At 36.9% G+C, this 17,849-nt stretch overlaps 2 protein-coding genes across 4 annotated transcripts in view; one reads left to right on the forward strand and one right to left on the reverse strand.

Moving 5' to 3' along the window:
* Nucleotides 1–17,849, forward strand: part of CNTNAP2 (contactin associated protein 2) — a 2,064,732-nt gene that overhangs the window by 1,255,222 nt on the left and 791,661 nt on the right. For all 3 annotated transcript variants that reach the window (XM_082473843.1, XM_082473842.1, XM_082473844.1), the window contains one exon: nucleotides 3,692–3,798. In XM_082473843.1, the coding sequence (XP_082329969.1) occupies nucleotides 3,692–3,798 (107 nt within the window). The remainder of the gene's footprint in view (nucleotides 1–3,691; nucleotides 3,799–17,849) is intronic.
* LOC309666434 (uncharacterized protein) overlaps nucleotides 1–17,849 on the reverse strand; it is an 817,765-nt gene that overhangs the window by 687,729 nt on the left and 112,187 nt on the right. The gene's annotated exons all lie outside the window — the stretch shown is intronic.

Genomic DNA, 17,849 nt, shown 5'->3' on the forward strand with positions numbered 1-17,849 from the left:
TATTTTAATTTTTAAATACTGTAGAGAAAAAGAAATACAGCACCTTCAAAGTGCTTTGAAGACTACCAGTGCATTCAGTTATGCTGTCAGATTAACATTTTTTAGATTTGAAATAAAATTTCTTCCAGCATCCCCATTTAAGTAATTAGTATCCATATACTAAAAAGTGAGCTGCTATAAACAAATGTGGTACAATTTTCAGTTTCTTATAGTTGTGAATACCAATTTTCTCAATGCTTTGCAATTAAAATAAAGTATAGAAATAAAAGAGATACTCTGGGTAAAATAAAACTGCACCTGTCATCCATAACCCTGGATAGAGTTGTTGCGTCCATCCAAACAGCCACTCTGTTCATACTGGTTTTATATTAAGTAATTGTTATATATTTGAATTTCCAAAATATAGCTTTTCAGTTCTAAAGCATTTTGAAAAGCATTGCCACACGGAAAGGATGATTCCAGCTGAGAGTCTCTAATGCCAGGGCTACCTCAGAACAGAGTAAATTGAATGCATCACTTCTTCCGGAGCCCTTTGATCACAACAAATTGACACCTGCCAACTTCTCCCCTGTATGTTCCTGATCCTGGTCAAGTAGTTCTCAAGTCGTGGCAGCAAAGTCATTTTGATTACTTTTTGGTGTGAATCAAACTTTCAAGCTAGCACATGCTATGAAACAAATTATACATTTCCTGTGACCTACTAAAATAATTAGTTCACTAGAGCAAGAGTCTGGATTTAAGACTAAAATCGTACATAGGAATAATCTATATTTCTCACAGTAAAAGATATTTTCTCTGAAATTACTTCAGTTCCTTGGTGTAACTTTCTAACGTTGTGTTGTGTTCATCCATTCCTTCAGTCTGTCAATAGGCATTTACTGAGTGGGCTATATGCCTTGTCATGCTAAGAATCAAAAGATCAAAATCCCTCACTGCAGAGTCTCAGTTTAGAAGAGACAGATGCTCAAACAAATAATTACTAAACAATGTGATGATGGTATATTGGACATATACAAATGGTTCCATAGGAGTACAAGAGAAGAAATAAATAATTAGGAAGGGGGAAGCTAGGTTAATTCAGATTTTGTTTTGCTTGGTAACTGGTTCTAACATTTTTTTTTAATATAGTGATAAAATATTATGGTTTGAAATTACATTTGAATCAACTTGATTTAGAAATAAAACATTTCTCACCATTAGGAATTAAAATGCCAGTAATCAACATAGGGATAATGTCAGTTAAAAAAGATAAATATTAAGAAACAAACATTTAAAATAAAATATTAACATTTTATTTAAATAAAAGATCACTTTTAAAGAAATGCTTAATACTGAATTTTATAAATATTCAGTTAACCTCACTTGACTGTTATATGCTTATGTGTGTGTTAAGTGCCCACCAATATTTTTTATCATTTTGATGTGGATTTTCTCATTTGTGCATTATTTAGAGCACATTTAGATTCCAACCTGGTTTTCCCTAGAGACTCAGTACACTCTACTACTTCCCCTGAATTAATTGATATAATGAGCTGATGTAAATTACTTTCACTATTAGGCTGAGTTACTGTTAACCAACAACAATTTAGAAGGTAAATATACCACACAAAGACGTACGAGTACTGAAATCCCAAATTAAGTATCAAAGATGTTTTTTAGCTTTATGTAATTTTGGAGTGTCTGTATCATTGCTTCCTCGCATGGTCTGGAGAATCAGGACTCTTGGATGTAAATGCCTCGCTAAGGCCTATGCCTGGGCACCTGTAGAGGGAAATGGCTCTGGCAATAGACCCGAACAACCCTGGGCCACCCACCCTCTGATCATGGTTCTAACTCTTCCTTCTTGCTTTCTTGCTTGTTCTGCTGGGAACAGTTTTCAATATTTTAATTATAAAAATGCACCTTCTCTTTTTAAGGCCCAAGAGAAATGCTCTAAGCTTGGTTAAGCGCTTTGTTTATAGTCTACCCATAACTACTCTGGTCTCCGCATTTCTGTACATTTCATATCACTCTGATGACGGATCAGATTCTGCCTAGTATTGTATCTCGCATGAATCTTATTCCCCCCCCCCCCACATAGGTTATGGAGTCTTTGGAGAAGAAACATCTTTGTAGCCTTGATAACACCAAGTCCAAATTCATATGGAATAGAACTGCCTATTAATGTAGAGTGAATTTTCCATCCCACCTCCTGAAAATCCAACATTATGCTCTCTTATGTTGTATTTTCCCCCCTTATAATGTTCTTCCTCTCGTTTTCTTCTCTTACAATCCTGTTCTCCTAGGCTTAAGCTCTTGAAAGGCAGTGAATAGACTCTTATTCATCTTCTGTTTCCCACAGTGCTCAATAATTGTTTGTTGCATGACTAAAGGTTTGCAAAGAGTTGTAGAGGAACAGCATTCCTATATAAGAAACAGAGTTCCATGCCAAACTGGGCTATGCCCTGCTATGGTAGTTTTAGGCATGGCTTATGGTAAGTCAAGAACAGGGGATGGAGAATATTATCTCTGAGTCCAGTCCTATTCTATTTTGCAGCAAGACGCTACCAGGGCTTTATGATTATTGGTGGTCAAAGTGTGGCTCTCCATCAAGCAACCTGTGACCCACTATTATGGGTTCTGCCTTTTTAATCTGAGTGGACTTTTCTACTTTAGAGAGTTTCCTATTCAAAGCTAGAAATCTTTTGTGAATGCTAATACATAAGAACAAAATAATTTGTGCTGTTGAAACAGGAGTTTTCCAGAACAAATTCCAACTTCACTATTGCTAGGATACAGGCAGACTATAAAACAGTGCCCTGCAAGCAATGGTTCAGATATCCATAGCTCCTGTTTATTGGCCCTCTATTTCTTGCCTATTAATTATCTACTTTATGAACATTACCTCCTAATCTCAATACTATTGGGTTGTCCAGAAAGTTCATTTCCATAAGATGTTAAGGAAAAACCAAATGAACTTTTTGGCCAACCCAATACTTACCAGATAGGTATGTATAATTGCTCCATTTTTCAAATGAGAAAATTGAGGATCAGAAAGGTTAAATTACATCATCATAACTGGCTATTAAGTAAATAAAAAGACAAAGATTTGAACACAAAACCTGCATTTTTTCCCCCATACTATACTTGCTGCCTCCTTATAAAGGTGGGTTTCATTAGCCAGTGGGGCATGGGAGGAGAGGTAAGGAAGACTTAGAAATCTTTTCTTATGAGGCTAGTATATTCTCATTGCTGTGGCATTATTTCAGAAGCTCATATTGCTATAAAAAAAAAAAAACTCAGCATTACCCCTTTCTGTCTTGGTACTATTGGCCTTGATAAAGGATAGTACAGGAAACAAGATGGCTAATGTTTTGTCTTTCACCAGGAGGAAATTTAGCTAGTGTCTTTGTTTTTTTTGCAAAAGGAAAATAAAATAAATCTGTGATGTGCAAATGAATCTCTCAACTGTTTGTTAATTTCTACTGTTTACTCAAAAATGGGAAACACAAAGCCTGTGATGCATCATCTTTTGTGTGCTTGGCACCTTCCATCATGAATCATATTAATCTGCTTAAACTAACAAGGATTAATTGCCTTGGTAAGGCAACCTGGCATTGAAATGATGTATTGCCCAGACAGCTTGGAATTTAGCCACTCATAAATCTCATTTGTTTGTTGGTTTATTTCTGTTTGTCTCTTTCTCTGACAGATGTGTGCCCAATCACTGTGAGCATGGTGGGAAGTGCTCGCAAACGTGGGACAGCTTCATGTGCACTTGTGATGAGACGGGATACAGTGGGGCCACCTGCCACAACTGTGAGTGCCAATTTATCTCACTTTAAACTTATAATTGCATGAGAATCCCAGGTCTTCAGCTACGCTTTAAAGCTCAGCAACCTGAATAATCCACATAGTAAATCACTTGATTCTGAAGAACCCAGATTTCACTGTTGCTCTTCTAGAGTAGTATTCTAGTTATCAAAATATATTCTCTCAAGCCTAATGACTCAAAAAGAAGGACCAACGTTTCCGAAGCTCCATAAACATGTAGTTGAGATTGGAATGCTGCTCTTGGATGTGCCTTTACATGTCTAAGCCACATCTGTCTGGATAGATTGTTTGGAAAATTGTGTTAGTGTGATGTCTCTGACTGCATACTCATTTATCAATTCATCAGAGAGGCAGACCGAGTGTAATTTGAACACTTAGTTTCTGGATGATAGTTGTCTCAACGCTCTTTTAGAACTATTTGGCCGCATATTTTAGATCAGAAAAATGAGCTGGAAAGTGGAAGAAAGTCCATTGAAGTTGTATATGTAAAATAAAAATGCAAGAAGTCAAATTTTTTTAAATATTAAAAAATAAAAAGTAGCATGCAAAAATGTCTTTTAGAACACAGATGTGCCTTGTTTTACATAATAGCTTTTCCCCTGAAAAGTTAAATAAAAATTATATTTTTATAATTCAAAGATTATTAAAAACAGAATATTAACTTTATATCCAATAATGCATAGCACTTTTGAAGACAGATTTGCCATAAAGCATATAGTTGAAAGAAGAAGGTCATCTGTTATGTAGCATGAATGTGTGTGTGTGTGTGTGTGTGTGTGTGTGTAAGAAGGAAGGAGGAAAGAGATTCAGTCTTCTTCAATCTTCTCTCTGTATGAAAATCTAATATCTAAATCCTCTAAGTATACAGAGTGCTTTCTCTTCATTTCACTTTTAGAAAATAATAACAAGCAAAATATTATTAGAGTTCTGGGGACAGTAAAAATGCAATACTGTTCTCTGAGACTTTTCATATCATTATTTGTAGTAATGTACAATAAGACATTGAGTTCAGCATATATTGTAAGACCTCAACTAAGAAAAAAAAAATTTTATTTTATTGCACTTATTAATTTGTTTAGGAGGATATTTTAAAAAACCAAGAGACAAAAAGAACTAGAAGAATTAACATTAATAGGGCGATATAAAAGAGTTAAAACAGCCACTTAGTAGATTCTTCATCTCTACAGTATTTATATATAGATATGTAAAAAAGTATTTTAATGACTAAAGAACAAAAGAGAGTTAAAACAGACACAGTAGATTCATCATCTCTACAGTATTTATATATAGATATGTAAAAAATATTTTAATGAATAAAGAACCAAAGTGATTGATATTGAAATAACTTAGAATTAAGGAGTTATGACTAAAATTGTACCCTTCCAATCACACCAAAATATTAACTTTCATCATATGACATTCATTGTATGATACACAATGCTTGAACTAAGTAACTTAGATGAAACAAAGTACCTTCACTCCACCAGTAGAATTTATATAATATGTTATAAATACCACCTTTAACTATCACAATCTTGTTTCTGAGAATGGAAATTCTAACTAAAGGAAAGAACAAGAAATTGGTGGTGGTTACAAGTGTTTCCTATCTCAGCGACCACTTTTATATTTAATGTAAAAGCAAATAATTTTTTTTATAATTGCTTCTTTCATTGAATACACAGCAAAGAAAAAGACATTTAAACATATTAAATTAAAAACAATTTAAAATATATGCCAGTAGTTGAATAGTTGAGTGTTTTTTTTTTTTTTAAAGAGTTAACAACTCCAAGTATTAGAAATGTCCTAAGTGTGGTTAGATTTGGCTCTTGTGGGAAGTTATAAATGTAAAAGAGGGAAATTATCTCTTCCCTGCTGCTTATTCTACTCTTCCTTTATTTAATTTTTGTGTGTATGAATATAGAATCATTCATTTTAACAATGAAAGCCTGATCGCTTGTTGTCTTCCCCAAATAAGGCCAAAATGTTGAAAATCATGTGTGTGCATAAATAGAGGTTAGAAGACCATAGTGCAGAATTCAAGAAAGGATTGATTGGACACAATTTTGTTGTGAAAAATATATCTTGTGGGTTGTAGAAGGCACATGCTTCCAAATAAGCTAAAAGACTTGATATATCTCTTAGTTACTCCCATGAATTAGTTAAAAATTGGGAGGGTCTGGCCCAGCACATAATACTGTGAAAATTATATAACATATGCTATTCAGTTTGATACAGAAGGAACAATTTGGCATTTTTACATATTCAGTGACTGCATGGGCTTCTGATGCTGCCTGTGAGGTCACCATGCTGGGTGCCTTTGCAGGAAGTCATTCTCTTCTCTTGGATTCCTTAATTCCTCTTTCGACTACATGCCTCCTGAGGTCTCTTACAGTTCTGAAATCCAAGGAGCTGAGACTTCCAGTTACTTATTCTGTGTTCTGTGGTTTTGACCTTTGTTAGCATTATTAAATTTTTACCTCATTATTTTCAGTGAAAGACCAAGTGTCCCTTTTGTAAAGGAACTATGGTAATTTTAAAATAGTACTAGTTTAAAAAGGTAAAGAACAGCTAAAGTCTGAAGTTTAGTAAAACTAAATATTTAGGAGCGCTTCAAACATTACAGTTAGGCTGCTCACTGCTTAACGCGTTTTCTTCCCTGGTCCAGGCTTGGCCGGGGTGAGAAAGCTGCTCCGTGCGTGATTGTCGGGCTGGGTTGTGGTCCAAGATGGAGGCTCGAAGCCCTTCTTTGACAGGTCACGCTGCCTGAGTCTGAACTTGGATCGACTTCCTTGTAATTGTGGGCACTAAAACCGTTTGAGCTTCATTTTTCTCCTTTGTGAAATGAGATTAATAACAGCACCACCTCATAAAGCCATTGTGAGATTAAATGAGATGATTTGTGGAGAACACTGAGAAGGGCTGTAGCATATGTTAGTACTCAGTAAATTATTGCCACTTCATCCCATTCAGAACAATCATCCCTTTGCTCTGAATTTCTATACAAATAGTTGTCCATATCACACAATTTGTCACTTAATTTCATGCTGCCATTCATTGTTTGCTATCGTTTCCATGGCAGATTTGAGCTTGACGTGAATGATTGGTTTCCATAGGGTTTTGTTTTTCCAGAAGAATTGAAGAACATTAAAAGTGATCTGGGTATGTCCTAGACCTATCTGTTTCTTTATTTGTTGCTTATACATGGAGGAATTAATTTTCAAGTGAATTCTATACAGGGCTCAGAGGATTGTCATTTACAAACCACTCCCATGAGGAGACAGGGTGTCATCCTTTGGGTGAGGAAATCCTACAAGAAAAGCCACAGATTGCAGGAAAGGGAGAGACGGTTTTTCGTGTTCAAAAACTAAAGAGGCTAGTTTGTGAAAAAATACAAATACATTACATTCTTGCAGTTGCATACCTTTAAAATTTCCTTATGCAGGTATTCCATTCTCAATCAATTTCTAAGAACTGACTAGTAGCATGTCAAAACATAAAATCATGACACAGAGACACAGAGGGTAGAACGATCATGTTAAATAGTTTATTTGCTTTGTTACGTTGACTTATCCCTACTTCATTCTCCCAAAAGTGTAAGAATTTGTCTTTATTTTGAGCAAAACTTCATGTTTATAGCTACAGTATTTTTCTCTTAGTGGTGATAGATAGACCCTTTTCAGTAGATCTCCAAGTTCACATTCCAATACCTCAAATGCTTTTTAGGATCTAATTATCATCTCATTTTTTTCACATGTGTTCTTTACACTTCATAATTATGGCTCTGGTTTACATGAATTAATTCAAAAACCTATCCCTTATCCCAGGGCTTAGCAGATATTTTTTCTCATGCTGCTGGGGTCTATCTTTGACCTCAGTCATTCTTACATATACTATTAGTCCCCTATATGGAACTGCCCTAAAAATCCCCAGGGTATCCTCAATAATATGAAACCTTTTCTCTATTTTCACAAGTGCAAGAGGATATTTGACAAATATAAGCAATGTTTTGGGGTGGAACTCTATAAGAGTTACTAGATGCCAGACCTTCATTCTGAGAGAAAATATTTTTCCAGATATCTTTTTATTAAAGGAGGGACTTTAACCTTGCCCAGATATACAGCCATGACTGTTTCCAGAGGAGGTAAGTTAGATGACCTATGAAGATCTCTTCCAATTTTAAAATTATGTGATTTCTGAATTCTGAAATACTAAGAAAAAACAGGGATTGATGTTTCCACAGAAATGCAAAAGTAAATTTTTCACCAGCCAGTTTTAGAAGAAAAATTGAAATTTAAAAGGAAACTATTCTACATTCTGTAGTCTGGAGCTATGACTCTGGGTCTATAAATTTGTAAACCATAAATTATACTGCACCTTATTACTGCACACATGAAAAGTGAAGTGGATTTCAATAGCTCACACCATGTTATTTACAATCCATTATACCCATAAGTAACTTAATTCAAAGCATAATTTTTTAAAAAGAAATTATTCCTACCTGCTGAAAGTCACACTAACCTAGGGCATAAAAACATAGATTTATTGGCACAGGAAATATGGTCCCCCCCATCCATTTGGAACTACCACAAACTTAGACACCAATGAAGACAACTTGGAATTTGACCATTGCTACCAAAAAACAAAAACAAAAAGGGCAGTCATTGGGTGGAATCATGGCCTTATGGAATTGGAATCCATCCTTCAGCTATAAGTTCAATTGGCTTACAAGGTCCTACTTGGTATGGCTGTGTCTTTAGCCAGGTTTTCGGCCATACTCTTCATCCCTGACTCCCCTCTCGTCCCACTGGCCTCCTTTCAGTTTTCCATACTTGCATGGTACCCTCGAACTGTTCCCTCTCCCCTCCCACTGCCACGACCACAGGACTTTTGCACATCCTCCCTCTCTGCTTTGCTTGGTATGTTCCTAGTCATCCTTCAGATCTCAGCTCGGTAGTTACCTCCTTAGGGAAGCTTTCCATGAACCCGTAATTAGGTCAAATCCTCTTATTTCAAGACATATATCTTCCTCTTAGCCTTGGTGATGGCTGTGATTTTGCATTTATCATTTGTGATTCTTTAATAATATCTGTCTTTTCCACTGGACTATAATATCTGAGAGGAGATAGTGCCAGGTTCTGTCCACCATTTTATCCCCAGAGCCCACCCAGCATATAATATGTGCTCAGTGAATATGCACTGAATCAAAGAGTGAGTAAATGACAGACAACCTAAGAAGCATCAAGAGCTTTTTAAAAATCAGTGTCCTTTATCCAAATTTATGAAGGTTGTAAAGCTAAGAAGAGAGAGTAAAGCCAAAGGGAAAAAAAGAAAACAGAAAAAAGAGGGTAGAGAATAAAAGATGCATTAATTCAAAGCAGAGGGTGTCATGATAGACATGACAGCACAAACAATCACAAGAGGTGTAGAGTTTTAAGAGATTATATGGACAGATTCAATATATGGGCACACAAACCCACACGTTTCAAATAATCTTTGAGGAAAATATTGCCATATTAGGACACCATTCATTAAAGTAACTTGCGAGACTATATAGTAATAGTGGCAAAATAAGTTGCAACGACAACAAAAGATCTTAGATAACATAGTGCAGTCAACTAACTCCTGTGCTGGCTGATTGTATGAGCTGTTCTAAAATAAACATGAGGGAGGGGATATGGGGATGTATGTATACGTACAACTGATTCACTTTGTTATACAGCAGAAACTAACACACCATTGTAAAGCAATTATACTCCAATAAAGATGTTAAAAAAAAGTCATATTAACAGGATTTGAACTTACACACACAAAAAAATAAAAATAAAATAAAATAAATAGGGGCTTCCCTGGTGGCGCAGTGGTTGAGAATCTGCCTGCCAATGCAGGGGACATGGGTTCGAGCCCTGGTCTGGGAAGATCCCACATGCCATGGAGCGACTAGGCCCGTGAGCCACAATTGCTGAGCCTGCGCGTCTGGAGCCTGTGCTCTGCAACAAGAGAGGCCCGCGCACCGCGATGAAGAGTGGCCCCCACTTGCCGCAACTAGAGAAGGTCCTCGCACAGAAACGAAGACTCAACACAGCCACAAATAAATAAATAAATAAATAAATAAACAAACAGTGATGAAATTTTAAAAAAATAAAATAAAATAAAATAAATATAGATGTGTTTAAATATTGACCATTTAGTGAATGATAAAAAACTGTTTAAACTTGGTATGAAATTTGAATAAGATGAACATAATCCTTTGATTTATCATGTAATATCATGTGTGTGTTCTTACAACAGTAGAACTGTGGAAAGGGAAAAGAACTCAGGGTTTGAAATCAGATGATCTACTCTGAAACCCTCAGGCTATCTGGCCAGCCTTCTTCCTTCATCAGCTGAGCATGCCTAGTGTAGGACTGTACCCTCTCCCATTCCTCCAGCGCTCTTAGCACATTTGTGTGGATTCCACCTCCACCCCTGGAGGGTGAGGTCAGCTCTCCCATTACATGCTGTTAGTTACAGGTCACTAACAGCAATTAAATGAGAAGCACTGGGTTTAATACACTTCCTTCTTGCCTCCTTTATTTCCCCCTCTGGGCTGCCTTGGCTTTGTGCTTTGACAATCACTTAACCTCTCTGAACTTAAGTTTCCTCTGGGAGATTCAATGAAATATTGCCTCTTAAAGTGCTTTGTAAATATAGAAAGCATCCTAGATCTTGTTGTAACTTTTATTGTACTGCTAAGTCTTAAAAAACAGCCAGCCAAATTTTTGTCTGCTTATAAGTAGCTTAAGGATACGGAGTACTGATACAGTTGATTCTCAAAGAAAAGATCAGAGAGTGTCTAAATATTTTAGCCAATACTCATTGAAAAGATAAAAGGCTGTATTAGCAAATATAATGGCTACCCAGGCTGATTTATATGAACAGGGTGAATCTGCTGCTTCTAATGTAGACATGGCATTAAGTAGCCAGACTGTGCATCTTTGTTATCAAGTGAGCAATTGCCAAATTCTTCCAGTTTTACCTCCCTCTCATCCCCCCGTTCCATTCCTACACCATGAACTACTTCATATGCTCAATGTGTCCTTGTCATTAAAGAGTGACTATGGGGTACAACTGTAGAGCCGTGGGACACCAAGGTTCTGATTCCTACCATCATTTATTCATTCCTCAGTATGTTGAGAGCTGACCCTGTCCTGCATCTAGGACAGGTGTGGAGTGTGGAGACGAGAATGGAACAAGGCAGGGATACTAGAATAGAGGGTTGGACAGCCTCCTCCAAAGAAGTGCATAGTTTCACTAAAAATAAACGTCCTTATAATCTTAATTCATTTTCATATCCCTGGTTCATTGGGATCGTGAGCTGAGGGTAGATTGTACCATGTGCTTACCTTTTACAGTCTAGCTTGGTAATTTTCATGTTTATAAAATATTTATAAATGTAATTATATGCGAAATTATTTAATGTTATATCACAAATTCTTTATGGTTTTAAGCAATCGTTCCATCTTTTCAGAGGCTATTATCAGATTATTCACTTGTTTATTTCTGTTTTTTGTCTTATCAGATTGGCAGGGAGAAATCAGGGTGAGGAGGCTGCAGCTTCAGCGTGGTGCTGGGTAGAGAAAGCAGTCATCAATAGAATATGTACAGTTACAATATTGGCAAGCTCATGCTTGGTTGTGTGTATTCTCTAGCTGAGAAGCTCACTTTCTTACCAGAGCTGGAGCATTTGGGGAAAGAGGAAAAATGACAAGTGCTGTCACTTCCTGAAATCACACTTATTAGGAAAAGAAACAATCATCCCAGCATCTCCTTTGCTCACATTCTCACCTGGCCTCTGTAAATAAAGTGAGGTGTAGAGAAGTGGGGAGTGTTATCTGTGTAGAAATGTTGGAAGGGGATTTAGAGGCCATTCTCTCTTTCAGTTACAACCAAATAAATTACATTGGATTACAATAGTGCAGGTCATTTGGAGAAACACAGCCAAAGCACCTTTACATTTCTAAGGCACCCCAAATTTCAAATTAATCCCCTCTTTCATGCCTTGCTTTGGAAAGATGGCTAAGATAAAACATAGAAAGAAAGGATTTAATTTCAGTTTTACAAAGACTCTTTCAATAGTTTCAAAACTATATCTTTCTCTTTGAATAAAGAGCCTTTGCAAAAAGTTGATGGGCAAATGCATATTGAAAAGCAGACTGCTCTACCAACAGAGGAGCTGTGATCCTGTTAACTTCTCAGAGGTGATAAAATGCCAGAGCCAGGTCTTGAAGGAGTTGACATTATTCATTCAGCTCCCCTGTGACTATCTCATCCAAGGTTCAGAGTGAGGAGAAAAAGGGATAGAAAACACCCATCTCTGCACCTTTGCCAAGTTCCATTAGGGGGAATAAGTCTGAGGGAGGGAGGGCTGTTTAATAGAAAGATAAGGAAGGAAACTTCTGAGATGTTTATATCCACTCAAAACACAAGAAAGGAGAATTAAAGTTAAAAGCACTATGTGCCTCTCCTTTGATCCATCTGACATCTCCCGAATCAAACTTTTTTTTTTGCTTTCATATTGACATTAGTCACTGTGTTGTTAAAGCTTGGTACCTTGAACCAGGTACAGTGGGAGAATTTACCCCATGGAACTTGACAAACCCTACAAATACAAACTCTTGTTTTTTTTTTTTGTAAAACTGGTTTACCAGAATATCATTGCCCTGTTCCATTATTAATAAAATGAGAATAATAGTGTCTCCTATCAGTATTGTTGTGAAGCGTACAGATAATGTGTAAAATGTCTAGTGCAGTTATAATCAACACAGGTGATTCTCCAGAGATGATAGCTACAGTTACAAAGGTAACACTTTGAAGAGACTGTTCCCAACAAAGGAACAGCAGGATGTGGAGTCAAGCAGGCGGGTTGAGGTGGCCGGAGGACAGTGGTCGTTCAGTACCTCGGTTCCAAGGTATGACTTCAGACGCGATTCTTCATCACTCACTTTTACCGTGAAACAAATTTACTTTTATTCTTTGGACGAAAAGAGTTGAGTTTCCCTCACCGAGTCAATCCATAAATGACTTTAAAGTCTGCCTAACAGACTATTGGCTTACAATGATCTCTGAACTAAGGAGAACGTCTAAGACTACCGAACAATGTTTGGAGAACATTTATAAAGAACCATTGGATTACGTGGCGTCACTTCAGCGGTCAACGTTTCTTTTACTGAAAGTGACAGAAATGTTTTTGCGTTACTAAAGTTTGCCTCAGCTGTTTAGGATATAATATAATGTTAGGCAACAACTGATGAAGACAAAACTAATTTTAAGGTTGCTTTGTGGTTGTTAACCTAAACCTAAAGAATGAGAAGCTTTCTTCCTTCAGGAACTGCTCCAGCTGTGACCCAGCTGTGTCAAATTTATACTCCTTAAATTTCAAGACACCTGGCTTTGTTTGCCAAGCTCTTTGTGAAAAAACTACTCAATAATGAATCTCGTGATATTTTTATTATTAATTTTTATTGAAGTATAGTTGCTTTACAGTGTTGTGTTAGTTTCTTGCTGTACAGCAAAGTGAATCAGTCATACATATACATACATCCACTCTTTTTTAGGTTTCCTTCTCATTTAGGTCACCACAGAGCATTGAGTAGAGTTCCCTGTGTTACACAGTAGGTTCTCATTAGTTATCTATTTTGTACATAGTAGTGTATATATATCAGTCCCAATCATGTTTTTTTTTTTAACACTCACATGATGAAAAACTGAAGAATGCATTATTGGTTCCTGTTTCTATCTTTACAAAATGGTGGTGAACAAAGAGCTCTCTCCATTTCTTTTCTTATTATTGTTGCATTGTGCTTTTCTTCCTCCTTTCTACTCCCTCCTGGCAAAAGTGTTGAGAACAGTATAGTTCAGATTGTTGGAATCTGGAATGAAAATGTCCATCCACGCAAATAATGTTCTTCTATTATATTTGTTGTAAACAGCTAATTCTGTTAAAAGCAAAAGTTTCCCATGGAAAGTGCAGCAGTTTCCAAAAAAATTTTGCTGGTTCACTTTTTGGGTGTTCTCATATCTGACTGCTTCCAAATTCTAGTAAAATGTTTTATTTGAAAATCTTTTAGTCAAGTAAAAGTGAAATATTCTAAATGTATATGGATTTGCCTTAAAAACCGTGGTCTTATTTTCAAGTATAGCAAGGAAAAGATCTAATGGCTTGTAGTTCCTTTGTCTCACCAGGTAAGTTTGTCCCAGAGCTGCCATGGTGGCTCCAGTCTGCAAAATATGCCAACACTACTCTTGAAAGACCTTTCTTGGCATCACAGATGCCAGCACTAAGTGCCAGACAGTGTTGACACCTACAAAATTGCTGTCATTATTCATTAGCAGACATCAAAATGTCCTAATAATACTCTTTTCCATTATCCAAGCCTGTTGAGACATCAATTAAACACGTCTTGCTTGCCAAGTCATGTGATCAACGTTCTCTGTGCTGGATAGGGGCAAGTGAAGCCATCCAATTAGACTGGATAAAGAAACACCTCTAAGGGTTTGGCTGTGGAAAGAGAAATTCCTTCCATCCATATTCCTGCAATAGAATTCAGAGATCTAGAAAACACTGTGTGTGTTTTCCACCATATGGCCATCTGTTGATGAGTCTCCCCCACTTAGAGAACATTAAAACACTCAATGAAAAGCATATTTGTACTCAGAAAATGCTAGCATATTAAGGCTCCCTTGTGGTTTCAGTGACATAGATACAGACTTCCTGAATGAATAAAACCTGAATTTTGTTGGGCCAGATTGATTCTTCTGAAAGTTCCTACAGTACCTGGAGCAAGGTGAATGGAACAAGCTTGGTTAATTCATTGTCCAAAAGGACTATTTTTTCCTTTGTATAATTCTTTTTTTTTTTTTTTTTTTTTTTTTTAAATGATTTTTTTTTTTTTAATGTCTGAAACATTTATATTAACATATTTCCATACATATTTCCATACAAATACAAATATAAGATTTTTAGAAATTTCATGTAATGTCTGAAACATTTATATTAACGTATTTCCATACATATTTCCATACAAATACAAATATAAGATTTTTAGGAATTTCATGTAATGTCTGAAACATTTATATTAACATATTTCCATACAAATAACCCAATGAAAGTTTAGTATTAGTTGTTTTGTTTGTTTTTTTATACTGCAGGTTCTTATTAGGCATCAATTTTATACATATCAGTGTATACATGTCAATCCCAATCGCCCAATTCAGCACACCACCATCCCCACCTCACCGCAGTTTTCCCCCCTTGGTGTCCATATGTCCATTCTCTACATCTGTGTCTCAACTTCTGCCCTGCAAACTGGCTCATCTGTACCATTTTTCTAGGTTCCACATACATGCATTAATATATGATATTTGTTTTTCTCTTTCTGACTTACTTCACTCTGTATGACAGTCTCTAGATCCATCCACGTCTCAACAAATGACTCAATTTCGTTCCTTTTTATGGCTGAGTAATATTCCATTGTATATATGTACCACAACTTCTTTATCCATTCGTCTGTTGATGGGCATTTAGGTTGCTTCCATGACCTGGCTATTGTAAATACTGCTGCAATGAACATTCGGGTGCATGTGTCTTTTTGAATTACGGTTTTCTCTGGGTATATGCCCAGTAGTGGGATTGCTGGGTCATATGGTAATTCTATTTTTAGTTTTTTAAGGAACCTCCATATTGTTCTCCAGAGTGGCTGTATCAATTTACATTCCCACCAACAGTGCAAGAGGGTTCCCTTTTCTCCACACCCTCTCCAGCATTTGTTGTTTGTAGATTTTCTGATGATCCTCATTCTAACAGGAGTGAGGTGATACCTCATTGTAGTTTTGATTTGCATTTCTCTAATAATTAGTGATGTTGAGCAGCTTTTCATGTGCTTTGTGGCCGTCTGTATGTCTTCTTTGGAGAAATGTCTATTTAGGTCTTCTGCCCATTTTTGGATTGGGGTGTTTGTTTCTTTAACACTGAGCTGCATGAGCTGTTTATATATTTTGGAGATTAATCCTTTGTCCGTTGATTCATTTGCAAATATTTTCTCCCATTCTGAGGGTTGTCTTTTCGTCTTGTTTATGGTTTCCTTTGCTGTGCAAAAGCTTTGAAGTTTCATTAGGTCCCACTTGTTTATTTTTGTTTTTATTTCCATTACTCTAGGAGGTGGATCAAAAAAGATCTTGCTGTGATTTATGTCAAAGAGTGTTCTTCCTATGTTTTCCTCTAAGAGTTTTATAGTGTCCAGTCTTATATTTAGGTCTCTAATCCATTTTGAGTTTATTTTTGTGTATGGTGTTAGGGAGTATTCTAATTTCATTCTTTTACATGTAGCTGTCCAGTTTTCCCAGCACCACTTGTATAATTCTTTAAATCAAGCTGACTTAAGCTGTGTGAGAGAGAAGAAGGTATCCTGAACTTCCACAGGAGAGAAATAACCAGTAATGGAGAGTGTCCTGCCTTCTCATGACATAGCAGTTCTGGGAGAAGTATTGGAGTTGTACTTACATTAGATGCCTTGAGGAAGGCAGGTAGGAAACTCCAGTTGGCAACACCTGCTCCCTAGTTATCAGAGCATCTACTACTCTGTGATAAGGGCACCTACTGGGAAAGCCTGAGCTGTAATAGAAAACCTCTTCTCTTCTCAGCTGGCCATGTAGCTGATGAGCCACAAGGCCAGTCGTCCAAAGAGTGCTGAAGTGAAACGGGGGCCGGGAGAGGAAGCAGGGTCAGTGATGGGTGACAGAAGTGCAGTGACTGCAGAACAAATCCTCCTCATCCACGCTGAATCCACCGCTTAGGACGTGCTTTCCAACATCACCAGATAAAATGTGGTATCAATCCTGTCTTGCAACTTTTGCTTTGCCTCAGTGCCATTGCCACAGCTCCAGTGAAAGTTGTCATTTTCACCCAGCTTTATTTCAACAGCCTGAACTAGGTTTTTGGGCTAACATGTAGTTTAGAAATAAAAATAATGATACAGAATGATTCATAGGGCAGAAATAATATGGAAGACAAATTTGTTGAGGAGCATTTGAATTGCTATTAGCAATCACAGAAGAAAGTTTACTAATAGACAACATTTTCCCCTATCCCTTATACCTACAGATTAGATTCTGAAAGACCTTATACATAATAAAAGCATATTTCTTTAAAACCCAAGTAATTTATTTACTATATAAAAAATTCTAAGGGGCTCTGAATTAGTTCAGTTTTCATTCAAATTGGTACTTCTTTTTCCTACTTGTCTCACCCTATGCTTCTCATGTACCACCTATCTTAAGATGAAATGAATGAATATCGGGCCCTAAATTCTACCACGTGTGGTTCCTTAGCCAGGGAATGGGTTCACGTTGACACTTGACTCATCAATGTCACATGTGGTAATCAAAAAAAAAACAAATTTAATCTGCACAAACCGGAATTTTCATGCTGGAATCATGTAGATTCCAGCAGTCTTTCTGTTGGTTAGTTTAAGCCAACGGTGTCTCCATTGTGCTTTTTCAGTGGGGATCCCAGCGAAGAATCATACTTGAATCCTGAGGAGCTTTTTGCTTTTCAGGAGTGCAGCCGACGGAACTTTGATGTTTGGGAAGATGAGCTTGTTGTCCGTAGACTTAAAACATTAAGAATAAATATACAAAGTTTGAGAAGGGGTGGTTTAGTAGATTCTTTGAAATATTTATCGATGTCGTAGTATATTAAGATTAGAGATTATGCCTAAAAAATAAAGTACATGTCCTGACATGCTGCCTTCTACAGTCGTCTTATCAAGAGGTGTGCAACCACCCTAATTTCCTGAATTTTGTCCCAATTCTCTTCCCCAGAATGTGGCTACCTGCTGCCTGTCAACTAAAAAAGGAAGACTTCAAGCAGGGGTGGTGGGGGAGGGAATGTGGAGGGAGGCTTGTTAGAGTGGATGGAGAGAGGAGGATGAGTGTCTCAGCCTTTGAACTGCAAGGCTGACTGCACGGAGTTTCCAGGTCCCTTGCTTTCTACACTGCGA

Source organism: Balaenoptera physalus, assembly GCF_965194825.1.
Source record: "Balaenoptera physalus genome assembly, chromosome: 8".
Taxonomy (NCBI): domain Eukaryota; kingdom Metazoa; phylum Chordata; class Mammalia; order Artiodactyla; family Balaenopteridae; genus Balaenoptera; species Balaenoptera physalus.